The following is a 26,566-nucleotide window of genomic DNA, read 5'->3' as shown; positions in this document are numbered from 1 at the left end:
TTTCATTACAGGTTATTAACGACACTTTTCATCACATCCAAGTGGTTTGCCACACACAGGCTTCCCACTGGGCTTCCCTCGCTCTCTTCCGTTTGATATCAGGTTTGGATTAAATTAGATAAGGCTGTAACAGTGATCAATTCAAAGCCACTTTCCTAGGAAGCCATGCACAAATGATTTAGAAGCAGAGAGGAGAATAAAGCCCGTAGCAAGAGCAGAGGGACCTGGCGGATACATAACTGGTGTGAAGGGAACATCAAGTTTTTAGTGCCACCAGCTCAGCTGTGACTGTGAGGGCAGCAGGGACTTTCTAGAAGCAGTCACCTCTAGTGACCAGAGCAGGAGCCTTTCCAGGTGTCCAAGCAGGGATTTAGGTAAGAATAAATTCACTGGCCTTGGGTGCCGGAGGGGGACCGTGCAGCTCCATCCTCCACCTCCTCCCCAGGGACACACAGGCCCTAGGCACAGACACGCAGTCCTGGTTATCCCCAGCAGGGCAGCCCAGGCTGAGCCAGGCTCCCTTGGCCCGTGGGCAGACAGTCTGTCCCAGGGCTGAAGGTTTCAGATCCTTGGAAAGCTTCCAGGAAGAACCCATCCCTGCTGCTCCGGCTGCCTCCCCTAGGAGCCGCATCCTGCCCTGCCACCTCCTCTTCACCACATTTGAAGCATCCCCACACCGCAGCGCATGCGGGTTCGGGAGCAAGCACAGGGATGATTAGTAAAATACTTCCCATAAGGTGGAAACAAGGAGACCATAAATCTCAGTGGTGTCGCACACTTAAAGGAGAGGGGACTGTTGTGAGCCATTATTCCCTGCAAAAATGGGCTTTAAATCATCATCCATCACCAACGCCCAGCACCGGGTGCTCTGAAGTTGTCCAGCAAAGTCTTTGCGGCTCCTTTCCAGCATGGCGCAGATGACTGTGATGCTCGTTACCTGGAGATATTTATTGCGCCTCAGCACCCACATTCTGCTGCTGCTCATGGTACCTACCAGCATCCAGGAAGAAAACAGACCTGTAAAACACCAACAAGACCAAATGTGCTTTTTTTTTAGGGTCTCGGGGTCATATCGCTGTAACAACCAGGCTGCAGTCTTTGGGAAAACGGCTGGGGTCACACAATGGCAAGGCATGGGGTGCTCCACAGCAGGGACCTGCTGCCCCATCCATCCCGGCAGCACAGTTGGGGAAATGAAGATGTTATCGAGCAGCAGCTCAGCATGGTAATTGAAAGCCTTTTTGCTGCTGGAAACCCTCAAGGCTGCCAGTCTCTCAGCTGAGCTGCCGCTTACCGACACTTTTTCATTTCCTCTGTTTCACCTAAACTTTCCATCAGATTCCTCATCCATCTGAGCTGCAATGATAAATATGGAAATAAGGAGGCATTTACAGCCCCTCTCCTGGGTTGGGTTCGTATACAAATAAGCTGTGCTTGCAGCACCCTCCTCTCCGCAACCACTGGCCCAGGAGCAGCGGGGTCTGCCAGGGGTTCAGCAGGGTGAAGCTTTTGGGGAAAGTGAGTGGCAAAGAGAAGTGGGTACTGCCGGCCACATCTCCACATCACCGTGGGAAGAAAACATCGGCAAAAGAGATGGGGCAAGCAAGGCCCATGGGGATTTCTGTACAGAAGTAAAAGGGAAAAAGCAACAGCTGAAGAACTAAAAGTGTGAAGTATGAAGAAAGGCTTTAATTTTCACAAAATCTCTTAATTCATTAATCACAGGGAGACTTCTATATGGAAACCTCCCTCTCACTTAATACCATCTCAAGATCATCCAAGATGGTAATAACTGCTTGGCAGGGGAGTAGGAGCAGCAAGGTGGAACAGGCTGAAGCCATGGCCTTGTCTCCAGGGAGAAGAGACCAGCCCTTAACAGCAACAAGCCAACACAGGGATGAGCCCCGATGAAGAGGACTGGATCCGGCAGCAGGAGGGCCGCGATGGGCACCGGGGATATTGGTTTCGGCCAAGGAGGATGCCCCAGTGACTGTTGGCTCTCTGGAGGTTGCCTGCAAAGGCTGGAAAAACCTGCCTGGGTGCCTGAAACAGAGGGTTTAGGGGTTTTCAGAGCAGAGTAATATCTTCCCTTCCCCTCCACCTCCATGCCCTTCCTTCTCTGTTCACACTGCTGCAGCGTTCCTTCCCTTGCCCCAAAGAGTTGGGGTATGTGAGAATCATCCTGGACACAGAGGGAAGCACTGCCAGGACAGCAGCTGAGCCCCCAGCCCCACACCATGGGGTAAAAGGCCCTGGACACCTTTGGGATACCATCTGAGAAAGCTTATGACTTGGGCTCCAGCCTGAAAAGCCATTGGGATTCTCTACAGCACCTTTCTGCTGGTCACTGGGCCCTCCAGGGTGGTCACAAGCCTGGAAACCCTCCAGCTGATGGGTGGGTTTTGCTGCAGAGGCATCAAGGCAGCAGACACAGCAGCTTGGGTGGATCCAGCAATGGATTCAAAGCTGCCCAGAACAATCCGTTGCCCTGGGAGTCCTGAGCTGCTGCCTACAACAAGCATCACCCTGTGCATGACAAGCAAGGGTTCCCCTCCGCCTGATGGAGGGCCTGATTTAAGCAGGATGCCCTTCCTGGCCTTTTTCTTGGCTGGACCATGGACTGATCCATCCCCTGATCCTTGCTTAATGCTTTTCTCAGGCTTAACCCTTTCTGCTTTTTATCCCACGTGCTTCGCTTTACCAGCAACACTAGCTTCACCTTCAGATATTGCATCAGACCAGCCAAGGTCTCCTTTCCCATGATGGTCCCCCAGACCTCAGACTTTCCTGTCATCTGGCAGGTGAACATAATATCTACAAACCCAGCTGCCTTCCTGAAGCTGTTACCTGCTTTCCTCATGGGAGAAAAATAGGAAAAATTAGTATGCAGCTTCTTCCTTGAGAAATCAATGTGATCTCAACTCACTGTGAAGTTCCCTGACTGTTAGAGATGCTGCACTAGTAAAAACTAACCCTCAGAGGAGGAAGAGTGGGGAGAAAAGAAAGAAAAATAAATTCCAGTGACTAGACAAGGCTAAAGTGTTGTGGAGGGCTAATCTCCTGCTAGTGCTGGAGCTTGTTTGGAAGTCCCAGAGCAGGGAGGGCTGCAGAGTGGATTCAGTCCAGCTGTTTATCACTCAGCTAAGAATCAGCTGTAATTGTTAATTCTAATTAAAGCTGTCAGGGAAAAAAAAAAAAATGTAATCAAGAGTTTCCTTTCAAAAAAAGACATTTCAGCTAAATTAAAAATTTCAGTTTTTAAAAAAGGGGGGTAAATGTTGAAAATTTTGAAACAACCCATTTCAGCATTTTCAAGATGAAAAGGAATATATTTTGTTGTGAAATGCATCATCAATTCAAATGTGTTTTATCTTACAGTCTGAAGAGCAAAAATAGTTTTTAAATCAAAGCAAAAATGGTATTTTTAGGCTTTTTTAAAGAAAAAGCCTATCTGGGGGTTTCTGTCCTAATTAAGACTGATTTTTTTCCTTTTTTTTTTTTTTTTAAATGGAATAAGCTGTTTCTACTTAGCTCTACTCTAAAATGCTGGGCTGGTGCTTTTCTTGGTGCGTCCACTCCTCTCCACCCACCACTCGACCCCAGGATACACAGGCCATGCTTACACCACCCTGCTCCCAGTGCCAGCACTCGCTAAAATCCCCTGGGGCTCAAGTCAGGCTTTACAAGACCTCACAGATTTAAACCAGCACCAGCAAAATGGCAGAGTAACTGGGTTTTATTACCATAGTAAGATTTAGAGTAATTAGAGATCAAGAACAGCCCACTTGCATGCTCAGGTTGGTGCTGTGCAAGCCCACCCCCAGCTCTCCTCCACATACTTAATCCCATACCCAGCTGCTTGCCCCGCTGAGCTTCTTCCTTGCTGGAGAGGGAGCTGGTGGACCGCTGAAAGAGGAAGATCTGCTTTGGTTAGTCTTGCTGCATGTGTAAATTCCTAAGATGAAAAAGGTCTGGGGGAGCAGAGCAAGTTGTGATGCCTGTGCTCAGGGACACTTTACCACTTGTACACTTGCAACCAAGACAGACCCTGCAGCATGATGCTGTAGGATCTGTGGGAGATCCCAGACATGGCTTGCGTCCCAGGGATTCCCCTACATAGGATTAGGGGATCACATTTATCATGCTGAGAAAGTTGCTCAGGGTCTGTTAGATGAAAGGCACCGAGTAACAGAGAGTTTGCAGTCTGTCTTCTGGATGGGAGCACTGAAGGAGGGAGAGAAGCAAAAAAAAAAAAAAATGGGGTTTGAATAGAAGCTGGAAGGGGAAGGGGACACCAGAGAAGGAGTCTCAGCCAGGGAGGAGCTCAGCAGGAGCACAGGAAGGAGGCAAGAGAAAGGGAGCAGAGCTCCAGGGCTCTGCTGGAGACAAAAGGGAAAAAGAAATTGCTCTGCAGCAGTTTCAGCTGAGAACAGAGGGGAACCACACAGGCTCCTCGTGCTGCCCAAGTACATTTTGAACAACAAAAAGACGCAGGCTCTGGCAGCAAGATGAAACCCAGGCAGGCCTGGAGGGAGGGTAGCTGGGGAGAGGGGCTGCAGGCAGGGAGGGGAGGCAGGGCTCTCCCAGCAGGCAGGGCATGCTCTTGCCCAGCCAGATGCAGAGTGGCACCGCACTTGGTGCCAGTGCGTCCACCCCTCCAGCAGGCTGATTTTGGTTTACATAACATTTTTGATTGCTCTTTCCTCTGGGCCAAGGGAGATTGCTCTCTAGCTCCGCAGTGAAGGGAACAGCCTGACCAGCATTTCCCTGTCCTGCCCAGAGGGATGCATCCAGCTACAGCCTCAGAGAGGGCTCAGCAACAGATCTCGCCCCACTGCCACCCGAGGGCAGCTGTGCCAGGGAGAGCTGTCACCCCAGGAGACAGCACAGCCACCAATCTATCAAGACAGACAAATACTAAGCCCTGGTGGGAGGCTGCAGGGCCCTTGGCCAGGGAAGAGGGTGCAGTTAGATCATGGCTGCTTCTTGCAGGGAGCAACTGGTGGATAAAGCCTGGAGCACCCACTGACGTGCAGGAACAGCAAGCCTCACATTAACCCAGCCCTGCGTCTTTGCCTCCTGATACAGCCATTGAATACCATAGCAGGACAGCTCCCTCCCACTGGGACCCAGGAAGATCCACAGAGGAGCGAGGTCAGTGTAGAGATTAACAAGCTTTGTACTTACACTCTTGTAACAAGATGATGGGCCTAGCAGGGAGCAGGAAGGTCCAGCTGCTCCCTAGGGGAAGTAGAGCCAAGATAACCCCAGCAGAGATATCATTCTCACCAGCAGGCAGAGTCCCACTAGGTCTGAGCCCAGCTGCGTGCTGGTTACAGGGTCCACCAGCAGTCCCAGGTACAGCTTGCTATGACCCAGGTCCAGATCCCACCCAGGAGCAAGAGGAGATGAGCCAAGGACGAGGCTGGAAGCATAGCTACAACATGGGTCCAAAGTTCATCTAGAAAATAGAGCCAGAGACATAGCTACAACATATGTCTGAGGGTCTATCTACGAGCAGGGCCGGAGACAGAGCTAGAGCCAGGAATTCCTGCAGCATCACTCATAGAAGGAGTAAAGCTCCAGGGCTGAGCTTAAATGGGGCTCCTGTCCCATGGGTATAGCGGTGTCAGGTGAGGCTGGTCACGGCCATTAAGGGCTGTTGGTCCTTTGGGGCTGATCCAAGCTGCATATAACCCTCGGCAAACAGAACCTACCCAGCAAGTAAGCACAGCTATGGTAGTCTGATCTGGGCAAAGCATTGCCTGCTGTGATGGCAGCAACAAGGGCTGAAGGGGAGCACAGTCCCATAGGAGCTAACACCATTGCTGATGCCCTCTCCAGAGGTGATGGGGCAGCATATGGGGCTGGAGCTTCCTCACCAGTGGGGCCAAGCAGAGCTGTGGCTGTTGGCTGTGGGTCATGCCACAGGTGGGCAGGCTGCACCCCCACGAGAGCAGAGGTAGCAGGGGAGACACAGAGGGGATAGTGCACCACACCAGGGTTTGTGCATCTAACTCAAAATAAGCTTTATTTTTAAAAATCATAGCTAAGAAGAGTGATTTTTCTCTTTTTGTTATTGTTTTAAAGCTGTAAATTATTAAAAGACTTATCATTGCTCTCCCAAATCACTCTTGGGCAAACAAAAGACAGTTCTAAATTTGACAGTGCTTTGCAGCAAAATGAGTTGGGTGTATTTCGCTCATGATTTGCCCTTGGCTCCCTTTAGCCATGTCTTAAACTACTTCACTGTTTGGTCTGATTAGCAGTGTCTCCTCGGGGGCAGAGGAGGCCCTGGAAGAGCCGGAGGGGTTGCAGGTCAAGATTAAAGTGCTCTGCATGCCATTAACTGTCAAAACTATAACTAGCTTAAATCAGTGCAATTAGATGGCTCACAGGTTACAGGAGTAACGGCTGCAGCTTTTCATTCTGCATGCCGTGTGCTTAAAGCACAGCCTTGACATTAAAGGGACGTGATTAAAAGCAAGTGTCGGTGGCTGAGACCTGGTGGAGGAGCTCAGCAGGCAGGGTTAAGTCCACAGCTTCCTCTGGGGTTGGACGCCCCCGGGTCTGGAAGAGATCTCCAAGCACTAGCAGAGCCGGCTCAGCTTTTAAGTCTGCAATGCCATCTTGTGATGACAGCTGGGAGTGGAAATTGCAGGGTCCCCTCTATGGGGTCGGATGAAATGCGTGGTGCTCGTTCAGATGGATAGAAAGCGCAGAAGCACCCCAGTTTAACAAGCCAGGGGCTAAGAGAACATTTGTCTCAAATAGAAAAGTCCCTATTCTTGCTTTGAGAGAGTGAAAATGATTCATCCACTTAAATATTTCTCTTTCTAGACCATTTATCTGGCTAAAAAAGCAGTTTCTTCCAGGCTGAAGAATCTGACTTGTGTCTCTCCTTGGGTGCTGAGGGCTAATTTTTCTTCTCAGCATGGAAGGACACAGTGCCACCTGTGTCATGAGCTGCGGTGGAAGGCCCTCTGGTTCCAAGAGCCATATCCAAGCAGTAAAGGTACTTTTCTTCCCAGATTGAAGATGGAGAGTTCAGGAAGATCAACTTTGCTGTAAACATCTGTTATATACCGACAGAGCCAATTTTTTATAGAATCAATATATTTATTGAGAATAGCAAGCAAGCAGCGCTGGGCGGCCGGGGAGTCCGCACTCTACCAACGGCTCGCAACTTTCTGTTATAGTTACATTTCTTATACACAGTTCATGCACCCCTTTCTTGTAAGTCTCCGCCTTGTCCTGCTTCCTCTTTCTTCACTCGTGCAGGTTTGTTACTAGGCGGATTCGGTCGATCTTCTCAAGGGAGGAGTGTCTTTTGATGTAGAATGTCTTTTGTTGTGGAGAAATGCAGTCGTGGCAGAGTTAATCCCCTTATCTGGTAAATTATAGCCGTTGTCTTTTCCCTCCTTATCTAGTAAGTTATAGCTGTTGTTCTTTTCCCGTGACCTTTACGCACCATTTAAGCAAGCCTTGTTATTTACACAAGGCATCTGCTAAATCTCAATATGTCTCTTCCCCCTTCCCGATTGGTATGTAAGCCTTATTGTCTTCTTTTAATTCAACACGAATTACACAATATCAGGGAACAATTTGGTTCCCTGTCGATTACACATCCACACTGACCTCAATGCTGAGATGCGCATGTAGGGGTATGGAGAACCAGTACAGGAAACGCAGGATCTATGAAGCTGGAAAAAATGAAATCAAGTGCCAGCTAACAGGAACCAGAGCGCAGGCAAGCTGGCTCTCTGCTGACCCCCGATACTGCACTTCAGATACATGAGGTAGGAAGAGTCAGCTCGGAAGCAGCTGTGAGCTGCCAACAGCAAAAACCCCTGCCCTGAAACAAGCAGAAGAAAAGTTGTAGTCCTGCCAAGTCCCTCTCTGGGAGACAGACACATCTACACCTTTCCCAACCTCTGTTGGATGCCTTAACACCAGCTCGGTGCTCCATGTATCCATGCCCAGGCACAGCAGTGTAGCTATAACCTCTCTCACTTGGGATCCTTTCAAAGGAAGATTTTCACCGGGGCTTTATGCTCCACTGAGACATTTCAAGGCCTTTTGGGAAAGGCTGGGATCCTTCCCCCATGGTCCTCCTGTAGCTTAGGCTCTCAGAGTTTGGGGATGCCACCGATGCTCAGCTGGAGCTGTCTCTTGCCTCAGGCAATCATCCACTCCACCTCTGTCTTCTTCAAATGCTTCTTGGTCTTTTCACAGCCCAAGGTGGGCAGCTATTCTTCCTGGATGTGGGGATGCTCATGCAGGCCATGACATGGGGGGTGCTCCTCCCCGCCGCAGCCTGTCCCTCCCTCGTCCCAGGAAGCACTGGGCTTGTTCTGCACAGGACAGCCATGGCTGCGTGCAGGGAGAGAGGCTGGTGCTGAGCGGTGGAAAGCATTAGGTGCTTTCCCAGCTAGTGATGAACCTAGTGAAGGACAAGAGTTTCCTGGCTATGCTCCAGTGCAGAAGATCCAGCACTGATGAACAGCTGCTATGCTGGTGGGATAGGTAATAGCAAACACAGAGAGCACTTCATGATTTTGTTACTGGAGGTCTTACTGCCTGTGGCTGAGGGCACATGCCCACAGACGGGGATGGATGATGAGCTCTGCCGAGACCCGGAGCAAGCTGTCTAAGCGACAGCTCCAGTTTGGAAGCTGTGTAACTCATTAGCACAGCATGGGGCCCAAATTAATATGCCTTGCCTCCTATAATAAGACATTTTCAGCAGGACCAGGGAGATACTTCAAAAGCTTTCTGAATGCCAAATACCAGAACTCAGCGACTCTCGATGCCAGGACCAGCCTTTCACTTCACAGCATAGATTTCCCTGCATTCCCGCACAGCCTTCCCCTCCAGTAACTGGGTTTGGAGCATTGGTTTATCTCAAAAAAATGCTTGCATGTTATTTGTGAGCTTTGGGTAACAGGTGTCATACCAGGTGAAACACAACAGCTCTGCCATGGGTAGCAAATGAAGCCCTCTTTTGCCACAGCTTCCTGGTGAGCGTGCTCTCTAGATCTGCTGCATCTCTCCGAGGGGATGACAAAAGCCTTCTGAAACAGGCTGAGCCCAGCAATGTCATGCTTGGAGTCCGTGCTGCAGCAGCCTGGCCAGACACCAGTCTGCAGAGCTGAGCATAACCACACCGTGACTGGCAACAGCAACTGGCCGGGCATCAGGTCCTTCTGCCTGACCTCCCGCCGGCTTCCAGGCCTCCGGATGGGTCAGATATAGCGGTTGCCTGCAGCAATACCCCAGAAGTGTCCACAGCGCTGGCTTGACTATCCGAGAGTTGGTTTCATGGCGGTTTCATCTGCTTAGCTGTGTTGGTCTTCCTCCTCTCCCAGGCCATAGCTGATGTCAGCAAACATCACGTTGTTCTTTGATACCAAGATCCCTGCTCGGCCTGTTTTTCACCTTAGCTTGGTGGAAGCTAAATACATCCTCCTTTTCTCCTGCAAGTGCAGTGTTGGGGACTGAAGGGACCGAGACACTGTGTTTCAAGCCAGATTAGAGATACAAGTTGCCACACAACAAAAGCACAGCCAGCCTTCAGGAGAGCTCCTCTAGTCTAGACACAGCCTCCCTGAACTCCCTGCATCCTGACAGAGCCCTGCAGTCTGTCCTCAAAGCAACTCAACAGGCTCCAGAAGCCTGTTTAACCCCTGACGATGCTCAGTTACAGAATAAAGGAGGGATCACATCTGAGAGGGTTTGCTCTCATAAATTAGCAGGATGGGTTAAATCAGGACATGAACCACTGTCGCTGGCACAGTACACCCACCTGAGGGACCTGCAGTAGCATGGAGCTGTAATGCTTCAAAAACACACGTGCTACAAGCCTGGGATGGGACAGACCAACGTCTGGAGCTCCTGCAACAGCCAGAGCGATGCTTCAGTGTTATCCCCAGCTCCGAAACTGCCCGTTCCCCGGGGACTTGCTCCCTGCCCCGGGTCACCTGCTCTTGTCCAGCTCCGGTGCTGCAGGCTCGGTACCGTGATTCTTCCATACCTACCGGACCTTGGCTTAGCAGCATCTGTGCCGCACGGACAGTCTCCAGAGTAAAAGAAAAAACAATACTGTGGGAGGGGGAAGAAAATTCGGTAAATCGCTGCAAGAAAAGTTCTGCAAACGTGCTGTGTCAGCCAGTCCCGGTTCCCTCGGCCGTTTACTGCCGCAGGTACCGTGGCCGTAACGTGCAAAGCAGCCTTGGGGCATTAGCTGGGCTCTGATGAAAAGCGCTTTTATAACCTCAATTGTCTGTCGCAGCTGGGGACTGGAGATGGTAACACACTGTATTTGCTCCTACAGGCACTGCACGGTGAGGTACAAGCTAATCCTCGACACCAGCAGTTGTTCTGACCCCGAGCGAAGGAGAGGAAGGGAGACCCACGCCGTTTTCCCCGCCTCTTCTTCTCTTTCAGGAGGTTACCGACTTCATCGTCACCCGGCCGCTCCCGGGGCAGCCTGCCCGGCCCCGCCACCTCTCCCCGGGCCGCGCCTGGCCGGGCCCGCCCCGAGGGGAGCGGCCGGGGCGAGCGGGGCGGCGCCTGCGGAACCACCTCGGCGGCGCGGCGGGGCCCGGCCTCTCTCGGCGACCGCAGCCATGACGGAGCGCAGCGGCGCGGGGCCGGGACGGCCGCCGTGAGGCGAGGCGAGGGTGCCGGGCCGCCTGCCCCGTCCCTAGCGCCATGAGGTGAGGTGGGGGCGCCGGGCCGCCCCCCCGCCGCCATGAGCTGAGGTGGGGGCGCCGGGTTTCCCGCCATGGGTCTTCCCGCCACCGGGGCTGGAGGCCTGGGGTGCCTCACCCCTCCCCGGGGCTCTGGAAACGGAAAAAGCCGCCTGAAATATCCCCCCCCCTTTTTTTTTTTATTAAATTGTTATTAATGGCCGAAAGGCGGTGGTGCCCGGCGGCCGGCGCTGGCTGATAACCTCCGAGGCCCTGGGACTGGAGGGTAATTTGTTCAGGCTGTGCCGTTTAGAAGCAATTTCTCAGCCTATTATTCCGTTTGATTTTTTTTTTTTTCCCCTTCTGCAAGCCAAATCCTAGCTGTTAAGCTCTATTAATATAGATTTAATTAATCGAATATTTGAAGTGATGTTTCTCTTGTGCTCTCTTTAGGGCTTCCAGCTGATATGCAGCTTAAGCGTGTGTGAAGGGATGGCTGTAAATCAGAGGTCTCGGGTGGCAAGAGAGCTGTCTGGAAGATACAGCCGTCAGGTAACGGGTCCTCACTGGTGGCCTTTGTTTATGAAAACCCCCGAGTTTTACAGGAGGTGGAAGCAGCCAAGTGAGGTGTCTTCTGGAGGAGACTGCTGCTCTGGTAGTGTGACCTGCGGAGAGGAGATGTAAAGGAGTAACATGCACATGAGGCACAGGGAGAGCTCAGGAGCCTTTTGAGCTACGTGGGTGAGGTCTCTCCACAAGCCAATGTGGGGAGATGTGCAAAATGACCGTTTGTTCTGCCATACTAAGTAAACTAAATGGCCTCTGCTGGCTTGTGAATGGCCTGTTGTGCCAGCCTCTGCTGCTCTGGGGTAGAAATAATAACCTGGTTTATCTAGTGAAGCACACAGTGCTTCCAGTTGCTGGAGGAAGCCCTGATGAGAGGAGGTGTTAGAAGCAAGGCCCGCATCGCCAGAGGGATGTGCTTTTGGGCCTCTACTTCCTTCTGTCCTTTAAAAACTCAATTTTGAGTTCTGTTTCATCCAGCTGGTAGTCAGCTACCCATTGCTGCTCAGTGCCTGCGATAGTGTTACAATGCTGGGAGAGAAATGCGCTGCCAAGTCTCTCCTGGCACCACAGGTGCTGTTCTGGCCCTAGATGGTGCCAGGTTTTGGCAGCGCTCTGCATGCTTAAGAGTGGACTAACTCCTTCTCCGTGGAGTTAATCCTAGACTGGATGCAGACAACGTGCAGTCAGAAAGTTAAAAAAAATGTTGTGGATGTTTTGTTTAATACTGCATCTTTTGTATAAAAATGAAGGTTGGCTAATTAACTGGTCAGTGTTAAGGGTTGAATTCGGGGCCTTTACAGTTACTCCTGTTAACTGTCTTTGTATGTTTTTTAATTACAGGCAAATGGTTTGCATGTTTCGCTGCAGGTGGGGGCTCGCTGGAGCAGCAGTGGTTGTGAGAAGAAAAGAAATAAGCTGTTGGCGCTGCTTTGAAGATGCTCATTTGAAAGAGATTGAGAAGATGGAAATGTAGAGTCCACAACTTAAATGGGACTCCTGGAGAAGTACTTGTTTTCAGGATCTGGGTGTAGTAACTTGAAACATCAGAGGTGGTTGGGGCAAGGTATAACAAGAATTATGTATACAATTTGCTGTTAATCCCCTCTCACTGCTTGTTTAAAATTATATTTTTTTCTGTGACCTCTATTTATTAAACTTATTTAAACTTGGTCATTCTGCTTTTTCATTATATCGTAAGGCTGTTGGGTACAGCGGGATTTGAAGGTCACCTTGAATTCTTGCCTGTGGGAGACTCTGGAGTGGCAGGAATGAATGGAATGCTGGGCACCTGGTGCCCTCCTGCCATGCACACACACTCTTCTCCATAGCCTGTGCTGCAAGGACAGATTTTTAACAAGGCTTCCTTTCCTCTGGTACTCTGAAGGATAAAGGAAATAAGGTCTGGGATTCCTATTTCTGCTGCATACACAGCCAGTACAAGTTCACAAGATATCCCTCCTGTGCTTCAGTTCCTGAACTTCTTGTTCTCTCCCTTCCCTGGACCTGGGGGGAGGTGAAGCCCACAAAAAATGTGCAAGTTGGAAAAGGCTGCCAAATATGTAAAATACATTGAAACTGATGGGAGGGGAAAGACCACCATCACAGATTCAGACAAAAATGCTGTTTAAATGCAAAAGGCACTGTAGTTGTCAGAGCAAAGGACTATATTGCTCTCACCAAGATGCCTGACCCATTTGGATTCAGTGCAGACTTCTGGAGGATGCTCTGTTTGTGAAATAATCAAAACTTAGGAGTTTTTTAGGCTAAAACTAATCTTTTCAGTGTTAAAAATGGTTCAAGGGCCTTCAGTCACATCACATGACAATTATCCTGTCATAGGTGCTACTGCAGCTGCCATGCCATCTATACAGAAACTGAGAAGCATGGACATGAGACTGCTGTTGTAGACCTTGCTGTCTGCAGGAGTGAACAGCGTCAATGTATTTATGTTGATAGTGGCTGGAGTTTATAACGGTGAGGCTTTTGATAAAACACTAGCGCACATCAGGTTAGTTCCCAAGTTACTGATGGTTTATGTCAAATAGGTGCTTCTGTCATGCATGAATTACAGTCCTGAATTTTTTCAGGGCTCTCCTAGGTTTTAAATGTCCCTGACACTGCTCACTCACCTGTTAGCTCTTCTGCCATCTGAGTATTGCTGATCTTTGAATATGCGTTTTTTATACTCTACATGGAAATATTTGTCGAAGTATTCAACGCTACTGGAAAAAAGTTTTTTCTTAGTTGAAGTCTATGACATACACAAATATAATTATACTGGTTCTATATGAACAAGTTCTACCTGCAAAACTAATAACCAGGTTTCCTGTGGATTTACGTTGTACCCAGCAATCTTCCTCTCTCCCAGTACTCGCCCAGCAGGGGAGCAATGGGTGCTCTACGGCTGGCTGCCCGCTGCCCTCAGGGTGGACATGGGTTTCTGCCTGCTGACTGCCAAGAAACACACTCACTGCATCAGGGGTCTCTGCTGCTGTACCAGGTATTTCTGAACTTGGCAAAAAATGAGGAATACACTCTACTGTCAGCCTGTCGGTTTAACCCCAGCCAGCAACTAGGCACCATGCAGCTGCTTGCTCACATCCCCGCCACCAGTGAGGTGGGGGAGAGAATCGGGGGAAAAGAAGTAAAGTTGAGATAAGAACAGTTTAATAGGACAGAAAGGAAGAAAATAATAATGATGATAATAACAAAGTGACAATAATAATAATAAAAGAATTGGAATATACAAAATAAGTGATGCACAATGCAATTGCTCACCACTCGCTGACCGATGCCCAGTTAGTTCCTGAGTGGTGATGCCCTCCCCAGGCCAACTGCCCCCAGTTTATATACTGGGCATGACGTCACATGGTATGGAATATCCCTTGGGCCAGTTGGGGTCAGCTGTCCTGGCTGTGTTCCCTCCCAACTCCTTGTGCCCCTCCAGCCTTCTTGCTGGCTGGGCCTGAGAAGCTGAAAAATCCTTGACTTGGTATAAACACTACTTAGCAACAACTGAAAACATCAGTGTGTTATCAACATTCTTCTCATACTGAACCCAAAACACAGCACTATACCAGCTACTAGAAAAAAAATTAACTCTATCCCACCCAAAACCAGGACACAGCCCCAGAAAGCAAGTGCTATATGGACAATAAATACACAGACTGGCTTATTTCCTTGAAAAACTGTTGCTGCGATAAAGCTCTGTTACACTCGTCTCAGGGCTGAACCCAAGACTTGTAGGCCTGGTTGTGCTGTAGCAAAAAAGGCAGTAGAAAAGGATGGAGGAAGTCTGTCGGCAGCGGTGATTATCCCATCAGAGCGCTTGGGAATGGCTGCAGAGCTCTGCCTTAGGCAGCATGAAAGCTCTTCTGAGGCCCCACCACTCTCAGGCAGATGGAGGGTACCACTTTTTCCCCAAATCCACCAGGCTTTGTGCACATACTGGACAAGAAAAAACATAGGAATGTCATAAACATTCTCCAGTGATCAGCACGAGTACAAGGAACTGGAGCTCTGTGTCTTACCGCAGCAGCTGTGTTAGCAGGGTAGGGATGGTCAGCACTGTATGGCTCCTTCTGCAGCACAAATGCAATCAATAAAGGTCAAAATGATTCACCTCGCTGCCAGTTTGGTGCCTTGACCGAAGGACAACAAAGGAAATTGAGAGACAACCCATGTGGTCCAAAAGGAACAAAATACTGGCTTTGAAATAAAGCCAGGGAAATGGAGCAAGACCTGCTTTTGTACTTGGGAAATGCTAACGTGATTTATGATTCTGTTTATTAGCACCATACGTTTTGCAATCTATATATGACTTTTACTGGGCAAAAGTGGCTAGATTGCTTTACATTTCATCAAGGCACTTTGCTCTGCTTTTACTGCTCTGCAGTACTGGAGTACAGAAGTATTGTTAGCTTAAATGTATGTGTTTGTTTTTGAGCAGTTAATTGTTTTTTATCCTGAGCTTGTTAGAGAGCTGAATTTCTTGTGGCTGTTCTCTGAGCACTTTCATATTATTTCAACACATGTTTTGTACCAATCCCCTGTTTTTTTCAAATACCTTCTGTGTTATTGTTTCATTGTGCTCTCCAGCCACATATAGAGAAGAAAAATCAGCCTGTGATGAATTCAAAAGGCAGGTTTTTTCTTTCCCCTGGAGACTGCATTCAGCTAGGCACCTTCACCTTCGTAAAGCTGCTGGAACACAGCAGCTTCCAAGAGGATGCAGAGACTGGGTCTTTAGCCACAAAATTAAATTGGAAAGAAAGATATTGACTGTGAAAGAATTTCAAATCATAAATAGCATTTGCCCGATTGCACGAGGACTACTTCGGTCATAAAATCAAGCAATTCAAGGAAAGCACAGGAAAAGTGAACTTTCCTCCTACCAGCGCAAGGTGGCAATATTGGCTTAGATGAAAAGGAAAGCCTTGCACATAAACTGTAGGGTTTCTTTTACCAGAATCTTCTAATGAACCTAATAGGCATCAAAAGCCCATTGTCTTAAATATTTTAGAGATGGTAACATCTTCGTTCTGCTGAGGAGAGCAGTCTTTAGGCTTGAGCTGACAGAGCATGGCCGCACTGGCTGCCAGGAGCCCGGCCTAGGGAGCTGCAGAGACTATGAGTGTCTGCCCTATTGCAAAGGTAACAACGCTCTGGGGGTTAGAAGAGCCAAGTGACAGCGAGGAATCCTTAATTCGGGAAAATACATGCTGAAGTGCTTGGCTAGCCTTACCCGTTCCACCCTTTCCAGTCACGGAAAGCGGGAGAGGCCGGCACAGGCCCTGAGGGAGCCCCGGCTCTGTCTTGAGGAGGGTTTCCCTCGGCCGGGGCTAGCCGGGGGGACCCTGGGGTTCAGAGGCCAGAGACCCCGGGACTGTCCCTCCGGTTGTCACCCCGCGCCGCTCCTGCGGTGGCGGGCGGGGACGGCGGAGGGCGGCCGCGAACCCGCGGACCCCCACGCCAGCCCTCCCGCTTCCCTCAGCCCCGGCCGGGGGGTGGGGGGGCGGGGACAGGCGGGCGACGCCGAGCCCCGCCCCCGAGCACTTTCCCATCCGCCCCCGCGGGAGCGCGCGGACAATGAGCAGGGGGCGAGCGGCGGGCTGGCGCCGCGCTGCGCGGGGGGACTCTCGCGAGAGCAGGGTGAGCGGCTCCCACCTCTCGCGAGACCTGGGCCAGCGGGCCCTCCCTCTTCCCACCTCCCTCCCCCCGCCCCCCCCTCCTTCCCACCCCGCGGCCACATCCACACACGGAGGGCGGGGCGGGCGGCCGTCGCCAGCGAGCGGAGCGGAGCGGCGGGGAGGCGACCCGCGCGGCGCGGAGCGGAGCGGGGCGGCTGCCGCCGGGCACGTGAGCGGGCGGGCAGCGGGCGGGCGGGCGGGCGTGCTCTCGCGAGCGCGGCGAGACGTGCGCGGGGCTCGCGCAGCCGCCGCCTCCCTTCCCCTCCCCTCCCTCCGTCCCTCCCTCCCCTCCCCCGCCGCTGCTACCACAGCGAACGGGAGGCGCCGCCGCGCTTCCCTTCCCGCCGCCCCCGGCCCGCAGGTAGGAGCGGCGCTGCGGCCGCCCCCGGCCCGCCGCCATGTTAGGAACCGGCGCCGGCGGCCGCCGCTCCGCGCTGTGGGGAGCGTCCGTTAGGAACGGCCCCGCGGCGGGGGGGGGGGGGGGGAAGGCGTGTGGGGGAGCGGGGCTGGCGCGCGGCGGCGGGGGCAGCAGTGCGCATGCGGGAGCGGCGGGCCCTCCCCGGCCGGTGCCGCGGCCCCGCCGGCTGCCCCACGGGCCGCCCGCCGCCGGCGCCCCCGCCCGCCGCCCGGCGGTACTGCGGCCGGGCCGGGCCGGGCCTGGCCTCGCCGCGCCGCGCGGCCTCCGGCGGGCGCGAACAAAGCCCCGCGGCTCCCCTCGCCGCGCCGCCTCCGGCCGCTCGCCGGGAAGGGCCGGCTCCGGCGGCGGTGCGCGGCCTGCCCGGCCTTGCGCCGCGCCGTTTGCTGAGGGCAGGGAGAGGGGCGGCTGCTCGGTGTTCCGGCACGTAAAACGTGTTCTCGGGGGTGACCCCAGCTCGAACCACGCTTCGCCCCCTGACTGAAACTTTACCGGAGCGCCCTGCTAGCGCTCCTGGTTCCAGCTGAGGCCTCAGAGTCGGCATCTTTCCTCCCCAGTCCCCAGAACGTCCCCCTCGGAAGCTTAACAGCATGCCAGTAACGTGCGTGCCTTCTTAAAGTCTCTGAAGGCCGTTAGTCTCAAAAACTGCCCGTTTGATGTTTATCTGGTATTAAGAATTAATGAGTTGAGCATTAAGAATACTGACAGTGGAAGCATCCGTTTGACTCCTCTTTCTGCTCAGTTTCACTTTCATATAATTCAGGCTGTAGTTGCAAATCATGCTGCAGGGATTTTTTTTCCCCCTCCTCTGATGGATTAATAACATTCTGTGGTTTTTTTATGTATGTATTTTGTTTCTAGAGTCAAAGTAATGAGATATAAAGTTCACCTATGCTGGAAAAAAGCAAAAGTTAAAAAGAACTTTCTGGGAACCTGAAGAACTGCTTTGTTCTGATAAATGAAGCATGCTGTAGAAAGAAAGCTGAAAAATCCCTCTTTTAAATGTGCACCTTTTTTCCTTTCCACAAAGCATACCTTTGGGAAAAAAGTATCTGATACTGTTTTAAACAATTGAATAGTCTTTATTCTTTTTAGTCAGCCTTAAATTCTTCAGGCTTTTTGACCTATCACTGGAGTAGGTGGTCCTGACTTCCTAGAGTAAGATAAATAGGGAGCAGCTCTTGTTAAAAACATAAGTCTTTTAAAACAGTCTGTGTAGTTTTTGTGCCTCAGAAGAGAGAAGAAGGGAGAGTTTTCTGATACTTCTTCATAAAGAATCTGTTGATCCAGTGGTTTGGTCTTCCTGAATTTTGAAACATGTTAATACATTGAAAATCTTAATATATTAAAATCATGTGTTAGTTTTTCAAAATGTAGTGAAACATATTAACATTTTTAATTTATTACTGTGAAATTGATGAACTTCTGTCCTGAATTTTATTCAAAAACACACAAAAGCTTTCATTACTGAATTAAGTGGAATAATTAAATTTGGGTGAGGATACTGGCAATTGAGCCTTGTATGTGTGTTTGTTCAGTGGTAACCTAATATCCGTAATGTTACATTGTGCACTAGGTAAGGAGATGAAATCTGAACAACAAGAATTTTGATCACTTCCTAATGACTTTGGTGAGGCTTGCAATGTCACTAGCCTTTTTTGTGTGTTTGTTTTAGAGAAGCTATCTGAAGTTCCTGTGTATTGAAAACTTCAGTTTCCAGTCTTTTGCACATATCTAGGTGTTATGTACATCCCAGCACTAAATGATGGGAAGAATAACCAAGAGAAATTCCTAAATGCATCCTTAAAATGCGAATATCCATGTTCCTAAAAGTAAGCAAAGCTGCAAAGAAATTATTTCCATTCAGTTTATTTCTTAATTTATGAGTGTATTTGTGTCGCCTCTCTGCTGCTTACATTCTTCCTCAGTGCTCTAAGTCAACAAGTCTTGAAAACAAAAGCAAATACCTCGCGATATTTCTGAACTAATTTAGTCTGCGAGTGTTTAAGTACCATATTGTGTAGTTATAACTTAAGAGAGATTTTATTTTGAGCACTAAAACAGTCGAACAGTCCCTTGATTCTTCTTCTCTGCAGCCAGAATACATCTCAACAACGTCATGTAAGATTTCAGCTGGGAAAGAATGTGATTTTATCCCAGCTCTGGAAATGCCTGGAGGCAGACTTACATTATCTGATTAGTCAGAAGGCTTTTTAATCGCTTACCAGATCAGAATACAGAAGTGTTCTGTTTTGGTTTTTTTTTTAAATGTAAAATTTGTTCTCTGTTACAGTGATTAACTCTCTGATTTGGACTGTCTTTGAATAATTTTATGTATGACCTATTTAATTTTTAAAAATAATTATGGTATGTTCTGTGGGTTTTGTCAAAGTTTTGGTGCCTGTGAGGCTATTGATCTCCAAAACTGATGTGAATGAATAGTGATTGTCTCCTCGCTTTGCTGAGTGCATGAACGTAGGGTCATTATTACCAGAGTTTCCAAGCTAAGGTCCTGCAGCATTCTGCAGTGACTGGTTTTGGCAGACCTCTTCTGTTGAACTGAGTCTTAATGGCTTCATGGAGCTTTTCGTAGGTGCTGGAACCTGTGCGTATCCATCTTATTGCAGAGTTGGAGCTCTGAAGGTAGTGACAAAGAGTGGACTTAGAAGTAGTAGGAAGGAGTACGTGGAAGCCATAGAGGTAATCATATGTTGATGGAGTGGTCAGTACACGTGATGGCAGTTACTCTGTATGTTCCTGGCTGTTTCTATTTTCCGTTTCTAAAAATACACATTTTTTGACTCCTCTACTCTTTCTGTACTGTTCTTTAGACCCTTTTTTTCACTTCTGTTGTTTCTGTAAAGGAAAAAATGCACTTTTTTCCATGCACTTCTTACAAAAGGAAGGATGCTTGAATTTATTGAATTATATAATGAGCAGAAATAGGAAATCAGCGTCTTTTGCAGTGCTCTTTTCTGCATTCAAATGTTGAAAATTGTGTAAGTTCTTTTAAGATTCTTAATTGCTAAACTAGTCATTTTAATTCCCCATTTATAAATTAAGTCTTTTTCATATGTAATACTTCTCTGTTCTGAAGCAATCCTCTGTTACAGTAACTTCAGATCCCAGATTATTATGTGCTTCTCTGATCGAGCAAGTCACCGAGATGAAGTTGAACATAATCCTAAGAAATGAAACTCTTCCAGTTGTTCTGCCTGAAACAGATTGTCTAATCTGTGCACAAAAAAAGCGCATGCATCCAGTGTGCCAGGTGCTGCTTAAATTTTTGAGGTCATGACCTTTGAAGGTCAGTCGAACAAGATGAGTTGTTTTCTTGCATGTGAAACAGCAATATTAAATAACCACTCTGAATACTGGTGCCTGAAATGGGTGATAATCTGCATTTTCTTTAAGGCTGCTAGACAATTCCTCCTGTGCCTTTGGAAAGACAGTGGCCTTTTCTGTATTGTCCCAAGTTAAAGTAATCCCGTAGATTCCAAATCCATTACACTCCGTCATTCAGTCATTCAGTGGCTAGATAACATCTGCTTCTAATTTCCTTGCAAGTTCTTGTTTTTACTACCATTAGTTCTCGGAGCAACATGGGGAGCTGTCTGTCCAATTTGTCACTTGGACTTCCAGATCTCTTCCGTCGATAACCTTTTTTTGCCATGATGCGTTGGAGATAGTTTTGTCAAGAAGTATGTGAATTCTTCCATAGCGGAACAGATTGCTGCACTGAGTGTAACATGTAAGGGAGAAGAAGAAAAATCTATAGATTTTTATCGAAAGAGCAAGGATTGTGGATGTGAAACTTCTTTGAGACTTTTTTCCCAAGGGTGTACAGTCTTCAAAAGTCTTGTGTTATAAACTGAGGGTGTGTTTTTCAGCTTGCACATTTCTTCATGTTTTTATCATAATTAAGTTTATTTGATTAAATTCAATGTGTTTTGAGTAATTTTGGTTTTAAGTGAAAGTGAAACTGACTAGAAAGTGAAAACAGTTACTTTTCATTTTTGAGACTTTTTCTATAAATAGTGGAAGAGGAATGGGTAAAAGATTAGTTCTAAGAACAAGATTAATATTAAAGCTATAATATGTGTGCACAGGTTAAAAAGAAAAAAAATGAGTGGTAGAAGGAATAGGGAGCTAGGGAATTATTTTCAGGCTACTGGTGTTCTGTAAGGTTATGGTGTTCACCATGATCAATGTATCTCAAGAATTCATTGTATTAAACGGTTTTCAGGAACAAAATTAATATTTATGTGGAGCAAGAGTTCTGTAAGTTTTATTGAAGAGTTTTACATGAAAAGAAAAACCTTCTATAGTGTTTTTAAATCAGCCTCATTTTGGCCTTTATTTGGTAGCAGTGTATTCTTTAGGATTCAAATTTCTCTTTTTTTTTTTTGTTGTCTGCCTTTACAGCAAACTCTTTTGCAACTTGTAGATATAAAATGTTTTTTTCATTGTCTGCATTTGTCTGGAAATCTAGTAACATTTTGACTTTCAACTTATTTCAAGATTGCTTTATATTATATATTTTCAAATAGTAATATGGCCAAATTTCTGTCCACAGATCTTAAAAAATGTGTATCTGAAAGCCTGTCTGTTCCCAGTATAGCTGAAATTACATGAAGAACAATTAGAATAACACTTTCAACTCGGCTAAATCATGTCTGGATCTTTAGACAGCTTTGTTCAGTCATACTCATCTTGTTGCTGTGACTCAGTTGATGGCACACTCGCTTCAAAGCTGGCATTGGTCCGTGGGAACCTGTCTCTATCAGATACTGACGTGAAATCTTTCAGAAGTGATCAGTGCAAGAAATGCTGTCTTAGAATCACCTATTAAACCTGACCATGTGGAAGTTAAACATTCTTTGGTATGATTTTTAGAGCTCTTCCCCCACCTTGTTTTGTTGTTGTCTTCATCCAATCTTAAAGAATGGGGATGGTTAGGAGTAGAGTATAACAGCAATTGCAAGATGACAGTGATGTGATAAATAGTGATTTTTGAGGGTAATTCAAAACTTAGTTTTTTAAGTACTCCCCTGAAATACCTGATTAGGTGTAGGACAGTGTACTGGCTAGCAGACCAACTGACAATGTTATATTCTGTCTTCATCATACAGTTGTCTTACTGTCCCACTTCATGCTTTTTCGTAAGATTGTCCCTCATTGTTTCTTTGTCTCATTTTTTCCCTCCATCTTTCCTGTTTGTATTTTACCCTTTGCTTCTTTCTTCTATGGGTGTTTGCAGCAGCAGCAGCAGCATGGTATGGTTATGTAAAACCTCTGTGTGTATGTGGGGTCAAAGCATGGCATGTAATCAGGTTCTCTGCAGCCCAGGTCGGTGCCAGGCTGGGAATTGTTGGGTTTTGTTCTCTGCTAATCTCTCCAGAGCAGCGGACAACGAGCTGCCAATTGAAAATGTGACAAGAGGATTAGTGAGCATCTGTTCAAAGAGAAAGGGTATTTTTGAAGAGCAGAGAACTTTCCTGATTTAGTGAAAACTTGTATCGTGCAGGTCCTTGCATTAACAGCAGGATGCACCGTGCCTTTCCTGACCACATGGTTGTCTGCTGAATCACTGTCAGGGTCAGGTTTGTAAGGCCCTCTAGAATACCTGATTTTATGAAGAACCTAGTAAGTTCAGTTTCAAACCATTCTGTAAGTGTGTGAATGAACTAGAAGGAAATTTATATGTAAAAATGGAAGGAATAAGGATTAACTTGTAAAATTTCATAAAGTACTTTGAAGATTACTGAATATGTGTAAGGTAGAACATGGTACCCAGGTAAATATTAGTGTTTCTCTCATGTTTGAATTTAAGAGTCTTGGTTTTTACGATACAGTTCTTAAATGCTTTCTATTCAGGTGTTCCTTAGTGTGGCCAGCTTGTCCTGGATATCTCACTTAGAATTTACCTCGTCTGCTCTCCCTGTATTCTTGTTTCACTGTTTTCCTCTGAAGCTTTCTGCAATGCTTTTCTGTCTTCTGCCTCAGATACTTTTAAACTTATTTCCATCCCCGTGTTTCTCAATCTCTTACTCTCAACCAAATGTTACACAGTTAAGCTTACTTTAAGTGACTCCAATGTAGGTGGATCTTAAAAGCATAGCTGAAATATGAGTTCAGATGTACTGATAACGGAATATGTAGCAAACCGTATAAAGCAGTTACTTTTCAAAGATGGAGTTGTGTGGGTTTTGTGTACTTTATGTGTATCTCATAGAATCCATTATTTTTCTACGTAAATGCATAGTTTTGTAACATGCTGCTACTGAGAAAGGGAACCCAAGTGCTTTTCAGCTTAAAATAGAAAAAACTTTATGCGCTGTTGAAACAGGGCCCTGGATTGAGTAGGCAGCTGGGATAGAGACATGCTCGTAACCTTGACCTTTTTTCTTCTGTTTCCAGTACAAGAGAAATTGCCTTCTGCAGAACTGGTCTCTTCAAGGAAAAATCCTTGCTTTCATTTTGTCTTTTCCATTCCTCCCCAAATGTACCTGTTCTCTTAGAAGCTGATTTCATTTGGAACTATGCAACTTGTGCCTGTTTCTTTTTAAGTGATTATGTGTTTTATGTGCATCCGAGTGGCAGTGCTGGAGAAGCAAAACTGCTCTGCAGAGATTTGAAAGGGCTTTACCACATCGAGGACCCAAGAATGGTGTATTCCTGGTGGAATGTTTTCATGTGTGTTGAATTGCTTTAAACTTTGTGTATCTATCCTAAGGCTGAAAGACTATGCGGTGAAGTATTACAGTTTATTTCTGCTCTGCACTTAAAAACAACAACAACAAAAAAAACCCAACCACCCAACAACCCACCCACCACCACTTTATGAAATATATCCATTGCATCATAAAATATACCGTGGATATTGATACACTGTTCAGTTAAAACTTCAAGTACCTGCAACTGAACCAAATATTTAATACTAGGTTAGTATTTTAGTGGGACGTGGGACAGATATCTCTCTCTTATGAGTATTGTTTCAGGATCTTTAACTACCACATGTGGTCATGGTATCAAAAGTGTTGGGCCTGAACCAAGGAAGCAGTATGCTGGTAAGAGACACAGACACCGCTGTTCTGCAGGCCTGGCTGGGGGTGTAGTGCCATCTCCTGACTCACCTAGTGTCTCTTTCTGCAGGAGCAGGTTTTTCCTTGGGTCTCCCATCGCAGTACTAAGCCTGACCTTGTTTAGCTTGAGGTCTGCGAGTACAGGCTGATGTCACAGCTGCAATATAATAGAATAAAGAATCGCTTCCTAAGTGCTGTTATCAGTATAACTGCAATTTGAGCAAGAGGTCTTGTTTACTTCCTGCAAATTTTAAAACTTATTTTTCTTGTTCACATCTGTCTTCACATCAGTAATTTGAATTTTACTGCATAAAGATTGAATATTATGTTTGGTCTTATTTACTAGATCTTACCGCAGAAACTTTTTGCCCAAACTTCAGTTACTTTTAACTTCCTTTCGTCCTATTCTGTGGTGGTATAGGTTTCATTTTCAAATATGTATTATATGCCCAAGTCATCTTGGATTCTATGGGCTTAAAGGTTTTTTTTGTGGTCTTCTCATAGACACAGTACAGTAACGTAGGGTATAAACAAAACCATTAACCAGAGATCAAGGCTTATATGCTAGTAAACTTTAGATGCTTTCAGACATCCCAAACTTCTGAAATTCACTTGTCTTCGGTATGAAAGTAGCTTTTTGTAGAAGAAGAGTAGTATGTATAGGAAACACTACTGTATTTTTATCTGAAATAATACATGTAGGTTCTGGGTACCTCTTGAATCTGTTAAGTTATGTAATAAAAGCCTTGTAAGATTGAGATCTTTAATGTTTTTTTTAGATCAACATGATGCATAAGTTTAAAACTGCATCTGTTTTAAGGGATTTGTGACTAAAACTGCTTGTTTTTCTACAGAATTGTCTGGTGTTTCTCAGCTTGAAGAAGATCTGCAGTCATTATTGATCCTCTTTCTTGGCGTTACCATTTTTGAAGTGAAGTTTGCCTAGCTTTCTAGTGTGAGCTCTCTTTTCAGCCATCTTTAAAAAAAAAAAAGAAATTTTTTTTTTATCCATAAAGTAGACAAGCTATAGTTCTACAATGTCCAAGTCATTCCAGCAGTCATCTCTGAGTAGGGATTCACAAGGTCATGGGCGTGACCTCTCTGCAGGAATAGGCCTTCTTGCTGCTGCTACCCAGTCTTTAAATATGCCAGCATCTCTTGGAAGGATGAACCAGGGTACTGCACGCCTTGCTAGCTTAATGAATCTTGGAATGAGTTCTTCATTGAACCAACAAGGATCTCATAGTGCACTGTCTTCTGGTAGTACCTCTTCCCATAATTTGCAGTCTATATTTAACATTGGAAGTAGAGGTCCGCTCCCTTTGTCTTCTCAGCACCGTGGAGATGCAGACCAGGCCACTAACATTTTGGCCAGCTTTGGTCTGTCTGCTAGAGACTTAGATGAACTGAGTCGCTATCCCGAGGACAAGATTACTCCTGAAAACTTGCCTCAGATTCTTCTACAACTTAAAAGGAGGAGAGCTGAAGAAGGTTATGGTAGAGATGGCAGATCATCCACACGGGAACCACCATACAGAGTACCTAGGGATGATTGGGAAGAAAAAAGGCATTTTAGAAGAGATAGCTTTGATGATCGTGGTCCTAGTCTCAACCCAGTGGTTGACTATGACCATGGAAGTCGTTCTCAAGAATCTGGTTATTATGACAGAATGGATTATGAAGATGACAGATTAAGAGATGGAGAAAGGTGTAGGGATGAATCTTTTTATGGTGAGACTTCGCATAACTATCATAAATTTGACAGTGAGTATGACAGAATGGGTCGTGGTCCTGGTCCCGAGAGATCTCTCTTTGAGAAAAAGAGAGGTGCTCCTCCAAATAGCAATATTGAAGACTTCCATGGATTCTTACCGAAGGGTTATCCCCATCTGTGCTCTATATGTGATATGCCAGTTCATTCTAATAAGGTGAGTTATGCACCAGATACTTCTATTTTCCTTTACGTTGTAGTATCTGTTCTGTTTTTACCTATTTCTTTAATTATTTCTATAGCCTTGTTGCTTTTGAAATGATCTGAAAGTTGGTTTGAGAGTGAAAAAGGCACTTGGTTTATTTACAAGGTAATTGTTAACAAACATTGTAAACCAGGGCTTTACATTAATGTATTTTGTTTGCCCAGATTGCTTAACTTCAAGTCAAACAGCTATCATCTGCTGGGATATCTTATTTATATTTTACATCTACATATTCTCTTAACCACAAACATCTGGCATTCAAGCAGTTTTTGGGTGGGTTTTTTATTTTTTGTTGGTTTGGGGTTTTTTTTGCTGTGTATCTACTGTGCTATTCAGGAAGCTAGTTTCAGCTCTCCTCCACATCTGTCTTGATTGCTGATTTATATGTAGTTAAGATGCATTCTTGCACAGTTCTGCTTTTTCCCTGTCCAAAGGGAAAGAGTTAATGTAGAGCCCTGGAACTTTTTTGCAAAAGTAAAAACCACGTTTTAGATTAGCTCATTCTTGCCTTTTTAATTTCACTTTAACACTCTATCTCATACTATGGCTGAAATTTGTCGTCATTTTTCTCCTTTTTCACAACTTTCTTAGACACTTCAGACTCACTTTTTATTGTCACATGTTGCATCTATCCCTGTAGACT

At 46.8% G+C, this 26,566-nt stretch overlaps 1 protein-coding gene, 2 long non-coding RNA genes and 1 other non-coding gene across 15 annotated transcripts in view; 3 read left to right on the top strand and 1 right to left on the bottom strand.

The window, feature by feature from the left end:
- The first annotated feature begins 10,565 nt into the window (after nt 1–10,565).
- On the top strand, nt 10,566–12,431 carry LOC138682383 (uncharacterized). Of its 2 annotated transcripts, none has more exons than XR_011322492.1 (3): nt 10,566–10,718; nt 11,145–11,243; nt 12,099–12,431. It is a non-coding gene; the product is annotated as an uncharacterized lncRNA (long non-coding RNA). The 2 variants fall into 2 exon arrangements; XR_011322493.1 differs by having other exon boundaries at nt 10,566–10,723.
- LOC138682419 (small nucleolar RNA SNORA74) lies at nt 11,731–11,935 on the top strand. The gene has a single exon (XR_011322519.1). It is a non-coding gene; the product is annotated as a small nucleolar RNA SNORA74 (small nucleolar RNA).
- Nucleotides 12,432–13,161: 730 nt separating the features above from the next.
- Nucleotides 13,162–16,301, bottom strand: LOC138682384 (uncharacterized). 2 transcript variants are annotated; one of them, XR_011322494.1, is made up of 3 exons: nt 16,003–16,301; nt 14,789–14,899; nt 13,162–13,764 (listed from the first exon to the last, which is right to left on the bottom strand). It is a non-coding gene; the product is annotated as an uncharacterized lncRNA (long non-coding RNA). The 2 variants fall into 2 exon arrangements; XR_011322495.1 differs by lacking the exon at nt 13,162–13,764 and adding an exon at nt 13,943–14,705.
- Nucleotides 15,873–26,566, top strand: part of MATR3 (matrin 3) — a 27,832-nt gene continuing 17,138 nt past the window's right edge. For 2 of the 10 annotated variants that reach the window (XM_069772983.1, XM_069772980.1), the window contains exons 1-2: nt 16,488–16,612; nt 24,802–25,875. In XM_069772983.1, the coding sequence (XP_069629084.1) occupies nt 24,985–25,875 (891 nt within the window). In that variant the 5' untranslated portion in view covers nt 16,488–16,612; nt 24,802–24,984. Of the gene's footprint in view, nt 15,912–16,331; nt 16,410–16,487; nt 16,617–16,693; nt 16,809–22,481; nt 22,509–24,801; nt 25,876–26,566 lie in introns of those variants that run through there. The other 8 variants (XM_069772982.1, XM_069772981.1, XM_069772985.1 and 5 more) reach the window with 8 other exon arrangements.

Source organism: Haliaeetus albicilla, chromosome 27 (genome assembly GCF_947461875.1).
Source record: "Haliaeetus albicilla chromosome 27, bHalAlb1.1, whole genome shotgun sequence".
NCBI lineage: Eukaryota > Metazoa > Chordata > Aves > Accipitriformes > Accipitridae > Haliaeetus > Haliaeetus albicilla.
The sequence above is the reverse complement of the archived record's forward strand: the minus strand, read 5'-3'. Positions and strand labels throughout refer to the sequence as shown.